The 8,075-nt window shown below is 32.2% G+C and overlaps 1 protein-coding gene across 2 annotated transcripts; it reads left to right on the top strand.

The window, feature by feature from the left end:
* Window positions 1-547: 547 nt before the first annotated feature.
* Window positions 548-7,525, top strand: LOC111288209 (uncharacterized). Of its 2 annotated transcripts, XM_022878994.2 has the most exons (14): window positions 548-724; window positions 1,593-1,666; window positions 1,799-1,876; window positions 2,506-2,581; window positions 2,949-3,013; window positions 3,758-3,859; window positions 4,088-4,177; window positions 4,261-4,335; window positions 4,452-4,484; window positions 4,584-4,664; window positions 4,949-5,008; window positions 5,438-5,503; window positions 6,824-6,868; window positions 6,989-7,525. In XM_022878994.2, the coding sequence occupies exons 1-14, from the start codon at window positions 682-684 to the stop codon at window positions 7,178-7,180; spliced, it is 1,080 nt and encodes a 359-aa protein (XP_022734729.2). In that variant the 5' UTR covers window positions 548-681; the 3' UTR covers window positions 7,181-7,525. The 2 variants fall into 2 exon arrangements, with proteins under 2 accessions (XP_022734729.2, XP_022734730.2); XM_022878995.2 differs by lacking the exon at window positions 4,452-4,484 and having other exon boundaries at window positions 6,989-7,384.
* The last annotated feature ends 550 nt before the right edge of the window (window positions 7,526-8,075 follow it).

The following is an 8,075-nucleotide window of genomic DNA, read 5'->3' as shown; positions in this document are numbered from 1 at the left end:
ATAAAATAAAAATTTGAGAATAATAAAATAAACAAAAAAATAGAAGATTAAATAAAAATCTCTTTAAACTTTGTTATTTTACTTAAATAAATCTTTATATTTTTTTTATTTAAATAAAATTTTAATGTTTAATTTGAACTCAAGTAAACTTTTAACCATTAATTTATATTCAAATAAAACTTAAATTTTTAATTTATACTTAAATAAATTATTAATATAATATAATTTTTGTTTGAAATAAAAATTTATTTAAATACAATGGAATATAAAAACTTTAAAAAATTAAAATAATTCAAAAACTTTTTTAATATTTAACATGGAAGGACATACAGGATAATTTCGTAATTATGAAACAGGACAATGCTAGCATATTCGTTTGACATGGTTGTTTTTCTGTGATTTACCAAAAACTCAAAGGCCTTGATCGAATTAACCAACAAACTTAGCAAACACAAATTAACGAAACCTTTGATTCCAGTTAACAGGAATCAAACCCCCGTGATTCAACTGCAACAGAAGCGGAGTGGAGAAAGTGGAAACCCAAGAAATTAATAATAATTTATAATTTTTAAAAAATCAAATAAATCAATTTCTTGTTATCCAAATTTTTTGTTTCATGCTACTCTCTACTATTTCGTATATATGCTCGTAACTTACAAACACAAGGTAGCGTAGCTAGTCATGCCTCTTCCCCTTGGCAAGTTAACTATACTCGTCGGTGCAGGTGCGTACAATCGTTCCCTCCCCCTCCCCTCTGTTTTTTCGTTTTGTTGACTTAAAATTCAGTTATTGTTTGGATTTTTATAGTTTAGTAGGTTGCTTGGTTTTGTTTGTGATTTTTTTTTTTGGGTTAGTTGTTTTTTCGTTTTCTCGACTTAAAAATCAGTTGTTGTTTGGATTTTTTATAGTGGTTAGCACTGATTTTTTTTGTTAGTGGAACTAAATTTAGGGTTTTAGATAGACCCCCGATTTCAAGTAGGATTAGCTCTGGTTTTATTTTATGTGATTGGATATTTTGATTGATTGATTGTGGAGTTAGTATGAATGTTTGCTGGTTTGCGGCTGTTTTGGCAATTATTATGATTTTAGAGGAGTTTAGGATTGAAGTTAGGGGGTTTTAACTGCTGTGTTAGATAGCAAATTAGGACCAAGGTCATAGCTTTAGGACGTGATTGGAATTCTAATATAACATGGAATCTTGTTTTTGTTAGCTGAAGATGATCCAACCTGATGAAAATTGTTAGAAACACAAAGCATACCAATGGATGATAATTCTATGAACTTGTTCTAATCTAAGATAGTAAGCTCATGGGCTTGGTCTTTACTTTACCTTTGAGAAAAGAAAGAAGGCTTCAATTGCCAAGTTTAATTTAGACATAGTTTACGTCTTTTTGAGTTCTAAATGAATGAAGTAATTTGACAGAATCATTGCGTTGATGATTCTGTTCAAACATAGCATATTCATATTTGAACATGTTATTATTTTAATGTTTATTCCCCTTGGAAAGAATAATGGGGCTACCAATTTGCCTATGCCTCAGCCATTGGAAAGAACTTCTTTTCTAACCAATTAGCTATTGTTTGTCTTCTAGGTATTGTTGGCTCTATTCTTGTGAAAGAAGGGCGCATGTCAAATGTTTCTGATTTTTTCTCTGGTGCTTTGAAGGTATTTTCCCACTTTTCTGAGCCATGACTAAAAACTAAAGACAGTTTTTTTGTGTTCCTTAAAATATGTGAATTTGAGATGATGCTGCATTTACTTTCTTGCTGACTTAGAATAATTTGTCTCCTGCTGCAGTTTGCTTTTCGGCAATTGAAACATGATGATTCTACTCCATCAGTAAACAAGCCACGCAATGACTATTTGATGGCTCAGGTTTGCATTTGATCTTTTATCTCCATTATGACTGCTGAATAATACTCTAATAATGTGGTATATTCGCATTTGTTTCTGATATTTGGAACTATTTCTGTTTGTTTGATTATTATGGTTGAAAATTGAAATGCCGATTGAAAAATGATGAAAATGCATTTTATTTAGTTCTCGCTTCTTTTTCTTTTTATGCACAGACCTTTAACTAAATAAATGATGATTGAAAAGAAATTTGTGACATCATGATTGATGATTATTTTAAATAATAATTTTACATCTTTCTTTTTAGTGATGGCAGTAGGTTGAATTTGCTTGAAGATTATTTTCTTGTGACATTTTGATATAATGGTAATTAAGGAGTGGGTGGCTAAATAGAAATTTTATTAGACTATAAATTTCTACATTCACTTAAATCCTGAAAAAATGTTCACGTGATCTGGCAAAGTCGCAGATTAAGTTTGTGCTCGTTACTGATTATCCTGTTTATTTAAATGTTAATGCTAAGCATTCATCAACTTTTTGTTATTAATTTGGTGTGCTGATCATTTCAGTAGCTCCCTGTTATCCTGATACTAGTATGTGTATTTAAATTTGTGTAATTATATATTGTTCAAACTTGTTTACTTTTACAGGTTAGCAGCCTAAGGCAGGAGCTGCAAATCTTGGCATCAAACAGACCAATTACGATTGTAACTGGACGTGGAACAGGTTATGAATTTTTCCACTCTTTGACAGGGAAAAATATATATGCCTTTCATCTTGCTCTAAATGGCACATACTCTAACTAGAAATTTTGACAAAATTATGCCAAATTGCATTCTCTTGTCATTTCTTTTATGCAATACGCTCAACTATTATGGATCTGTATGAATAAGCAAATGCTGAGGATCCCTTTTCTTAATTAGCTGTTGACACTTTCTTTTCTTTTCTTTTTGACACTCATCAGTTTTCGTGCTACTGTTTTCTTTCTATACTTAATTCTTTTTGGAGACATGATAATTTCCAATAAACATCAATTAAATTCAACACTATCCAGTTCCTGAGCATTAGTTTGGAATGTTTTTGCCACATGCAGGTACCAGTAAATACAGCATAATCATTGTTGTTGTAGTAGTTGGATATGGCTATGTTTGGTGGAAGGTAATGATTTTTTATTCCTTTTGAGTGTATTAATGTGCATAGGTTATCCATGAAGCAACTAATAATAAGATGGTTGCATTTCTCTGATAACTAAGCCACATAAAAATTTCTTGCACTACTCACATTTTCTCTATCGCCATGGCAGATATTTTTGCCAATCTATTCAAAATGGCCAGTACTTTGCTGGCTTGTTCTTCTGTCACCTAAGGCTGAAGCCTGTTTTATGATTTCAGTTGGTTTGTTGTCATTCTTTTTATACAGTTTTCAAGTTCATTGTTTTTTTGTCAGTAATCCCTACCTTTTCTCAAATGAAGAGTTTGTTAAGAGTTAAGACTGATAAGCAGGGATTTTTTTTTTTCCCACATACACATGGTATGGATCTTGAAACAACTTAAATCTTGGATATTTGAGCAGTTGGTGAGAAATTTCTTAAGAATGATGGATGACCAAACTCAGCAATTGGAGCTGATGATAATTCTTAAGCGGTGAAATTTTACACTTTAAGAATGTAAAATATTTTTGAGAAAGGTATTGGAAGTACTTGGTAGATAAATATTTAAACACATCTTTTTAGAATTTTAATTTCTTGTTACTTCAGTTTAGGGATTAGTAAATTATATATATTTGTTTTAGGAGACAGAAGTAGGAATTGCCGCTCTATGCCATTTCTTGGATTTTTTTGCTTCAAAATTGTTACTTTACTCTTAATTAGAGTATTAATGTTATATTCCTGAATGATTTCAGGGTTGGAGACTTCCTGATATGATGTTTGCAACAAGGCGTAGTTTATCTGATGCACGTGATGCCATAGCCAAGCAGCTTGAGAGTGTTTACTCGTCAATCTCGGCAAGCCTTTCTTTTTTTGGCATAACTTTTTCTCATTTAAATGGTTCGTGAATTTTATATGATAAGCTACACTGGCTAAATCCCTGGATGGCCGCACGATATGAAAGTTTCAAGTAACGAGTTACATGTTTCTGCGTTCCATACTTCATTCCAGTGTTTTACCTAGTAAATTGACGGAATTCTCCTTTGCCCCCTCTTCCTTTTTAATTTTTTCTTGTTCCATTCTAGGCTACCAGACGACATCTATCCACAAGAATTGAAGGTGTGGATAAACATCTGGATGAAATTGCAGATATTACTACTACTACACAAGACGAGGTGAGATAAGATTGTAGGAGTAACTTAATTTTCATATATAGAGGTTTCATTGTTATTCACTGAAAATTGATTGAGCTGTATAGGTTTCTCTGCTACAAGATAAATCGAAGATGCTAAACAGCAATGTTCAATCTGTTCGTTATGTAGTTCAAACTCTGGTAAGCATTCTAGGATTTGATATTTGTACATTTTGCTGTAATGTGGTTGTCTGTATACTTTCTGGATGTGAACCTAAGACTACCTTCTCCTTTTGTTTGGGGGGGTGTTCTCTCAGGAAAGTAAGATTAACAGATTAGAAGGAAAACAGGTGATTCTTATATTAACAACATAAATATACACTGCTGTATTAAAGTGATTTCTTTTTATTGCTTTTGTTAATTTGTATGGTTTTATATCATTTACATAGGATATGACAAATGAAGGAGTAAACTGTCTGTGTGATTATGCCCAGACCATGGAATGGAATAGATCCGCTGATCGTATTCAGGTGTGTTTTCCTCTATGTTATGTATCTTATCTTCAATGAACTCTTATGTTTTCCATTATATCTTTCTCTCTCTCTTCTTGGTGTCTCTTTGTCAATATTTCATTGTACTTATCAATTATTGTGTTACTTGACACAACGTTGAAGTGATGATTGTTCTTGTTTTGGATCACTGTTGATCAGAATCATTGTTCTACTGGTGCTTTTGGAGCCACATATTTTAGATGTTTCTTTCGTCTTGTTTCCTGTGCTCCTGTTTCATCATGCTGACTGTTTCAATCTTGCAGGCATCACCGGATAGTTCCTCCAGGCCAGCTCTTGAAGCACCAATGAAAACACCATCAAGGGTTAGATTTTTTCTCTTTTTTTTTTTTTTTTTCTGTTTAATGCATGGTCTGATGATGAATGATTACTTGCTCTGAAGCTAAATAATAAAACTCTTGGACTATGCGGAACATGCATTTTAAGGGTAGAATTTCAAGACTGGTCCCTTTCAACCTCTTTATGTTTTTCTATTATTCAGTTAGTTTCAATTCCATCAACCAAATATAGGTCAGTCAATCTCAGGCTTGCAGTCCACCTTTTTTGTCTGATCAGACTGAGAATCCTAGCATGCATATTTGATATTTGATGCAATTCGTTGCATATTTGGCCTGTCCAATTTATTTAAATGATGTTAAAATTTAGTTCCTGATTCCATAAGTTGAAGTTAATGAGCAAGTGGTTGAAACTGCATGTTATGTGTTCTGATAATTCTTTTCTTTGTGTTTAAGCAGACTGGGTCTTTGCCTCGCATGTTACCAGTAGAATCGCCATCTTTCGACTCCAATGGAACTCATAAGGTTAGTTGACTTGACAGAGTCCTGAATTAGAATTAAAAGAACAGAATATTACTGAGGTTAAGGGCTGGTTGTTTCACAGAAATGGAAAATGCTTTTTCTGTTGTTGGATGATATGATGAAAAATATTTTCTATTATTTGGTTGTCAATGAGAGAATTTGCAAATTTCTTTGACAATTTTTTAGCAACACCATAAAAACTAATTAATTTACTGAACCTTGAACCAGTTTGAGTAAATTCTTATGCACAAACTCGTGCATAATAATTTCTCATCATCATTAACAAAATAATTTTGAGCAACATATTAATTTCCGTATTATCCCACACAAATCTACAATTTTATATACATACGAATAATCATAAAAAAAAAAGCATCAATTTGGCGTAAAAGAGAATTCCAGAACATTAATGCTTCTTGGCTAAAATTCTGATTGGTCTTCTGTGGTGTCCTTCATTGGAGGAGAGGGAGATTGAGACCATTAGAGCTTGGTGGAAGAGTTTAGGCTAGTGGTGCCTTCTCAGTTTGGGAGATTAGCAGAGTAGAAGGTTGTTCTCTGTTAATGGAGCTTTCCATGGAGCTGGAAAATGAGTGTTTGCCATTGAAGGAGGCCAGAGAAGTAAGTGGGAGATTTGAGGTGGGTTGGTTTGGGTCTGAAGACTGAAAAGGAGAGTGTGTAGGAGAGGGAGATCTTGAAGTTTAGGCCGATTCATGGCTCTGGGAACCGGAGTGTTTACCAGTGGTTGCCGTTGTTTGGCCATTGGATTTTGGTGGTTGCGTGGCATGGGTTTTGAAGGGAAGGTCTGTTGAGGTTTTGAAGGGTTGAGGATAAACCAGGAAATTGTCATCTTCTTTTCAGAATAGGAAGACAATTTCTGTTTTTCAAGGTTTTTTTTTTTTTTCGTTGACTTAGTCATTTCCATTGCTCACCAAATTTTCAGTTTCCGAGCACCAGAAAATGAGAAAATGGACTTTTGGAAGCTCATTTTTGCCCAAAAAAAAAAAAAAAGATCTTATTTTTGGTAAGTAACAATAGGGGATTCTGTTCTCTGGCTTTTCTTATATCTTTTACTCAACCACAAGACAAATACTTTATCAATTTTTACAGTAGATGTTAATGATTTTTGTCATGTTTATCTTGCATGCATGGAGAAATTTGGTTCCACGGGATATTTTTTAAATTATCTTAGGAGACTTCTTTGTTAAGCCAAATTGGTCCTCAGGACCTGCATAAAGAAAGAAATCATGGCTTCAGTCCAAATGCTTGATCTAAAACATTTTTGTCCCCTTTATTAAAACCCTTCTCTGCTTTGACTTCTGGCAGGTTAAAAGATCTCCAAGAAATGCCGTCTCTGCTTCAGGCCTTAAGGTTAATCTTTTCGTTTCCTCTGTCTGTCTTTCTCTCTCTCTCACACACACACAATTGATTTCTCCTGTTATGTTTCCAAATGCATCCTTTTGGTCTCAATGGTGACTTATATGGTTTCAGGAAGTAGGTGAATCAGGTAGCCATGATGCTGCCTGTGGGAATTGCACTTCAGAAGACAAAACTAATGGGTCTTCAAGTTCCGGTTTCTTCGGGATGATGTTTTCAGGTGGGAATGGTTCTTTTCTCACACGAACACGCAGTGCCACGAACGCTGTGCCACAACAGATGCGATCAAGTAGACAACTATCATGACAATCTTAGGTTTAAAAAAATTTAAAATTTTATGTTTGGGAGACTGATTTCCCAGGTCTCATGGGTGTCTTTGGACTCAAAGTTCCTCCAATATGGTTAATAGTGCTCAATCCAAACGTTAAATCGGAGTGGGTGCTGAATTTTGTAGAGATGATGTTGTGTGTGATCAAGGGGTAATATCATTTTTGATAGAAGTTCTTTCTTGTTCATCTCTTTTATAGATATGTAGGTTCCGGAAGGGGAAGAGGAAAAGGGTTAATACATTATGTAAGCTAAAAGAGATTATCTGTTCATCTGATTTCTCTTACTACCCATGAATAAAAGAAAATTCTTCTATTATTAAAATGCTTATAATTGGATTACTTTTGAATCCAATGTTCGTATGTGAGAGAGTTTATTGTTTAGTTAATTTAATTAATTTTGAATTGAATTATTTAAAATTAAATTAGTTAAATTAAATTAAATTTATATTTATTATTTGAATTAAATTTGTTAATTTTAAAATCTAATTATTTGAATTTTAGTTTGAGGGGTTTTCTGTTTTGAGGTTTTCATATTTTATTTTTATTAATTCAATTAAATTATTAATTTAGAAAAATTTAATCTAACTGAATTTATTAATTTAAAAATGAAAGTGAGTTATCAATTAATAAGGGTAATAATGAATTGGATTTTATTTGATTTTTTTAATTAATATATAAAATTATTAATTTTTAAATTTTAATTTGAATTTGAATGAAATTTTATATAATTCAATTTGAATTAAATTTTATTGATTCAATTTTGTTCATTAATTTTTTAAATTTATTTTTTTATTTTTTATATTATTTAAATAAATTTAAATAAAAAATAATAAAAATATATAATTTAATTCAATTTTTATAATTTTTAGTCT

This window comes from Durio zibethinus, chromosome 4 (genome assembly GCF_047325235.1).
Source record: "Durio zibethinus cultivar Kanyao isolate XHJ-2024 chromosome 4, ASM4732523v1, whole genome shotgun sequence".
Lineage (NCBI taxonomy): Eukaryota > Viridiplantae > Streptophyta > Magnoliopsida > Malvales > Malvaceae > Durio > Durio zibethinus.
This window is presented reverse-complemented; position numbering and strand designations above follow the sequence as displayed.

Excerpts from the sequence above, each read along its gene's own strand:
- LOC111288209 (XM_022878994.2), top strand. The coding sequence starts at position 682 with ATGCCTCTTCCCCTTGGCAAGTTAACTATACTCGTCGGTGCAG. Across the intron at positions 4,336-4,451 it reads GTTATGTAGTTCAAACTCTG|GAAAGTAAGATTAACAGATT; the intron begins GTAAGCATTCTA and ends GTGTTCTCTCAG. Across the intron at positions 5,504-6,823 it reads ACTCCAATGGAACTCATAAG|GTTAAAAGATCTCCAAGAAA; the intron begins GTTAGTTGACTT and ends GACTTCTGGCAG.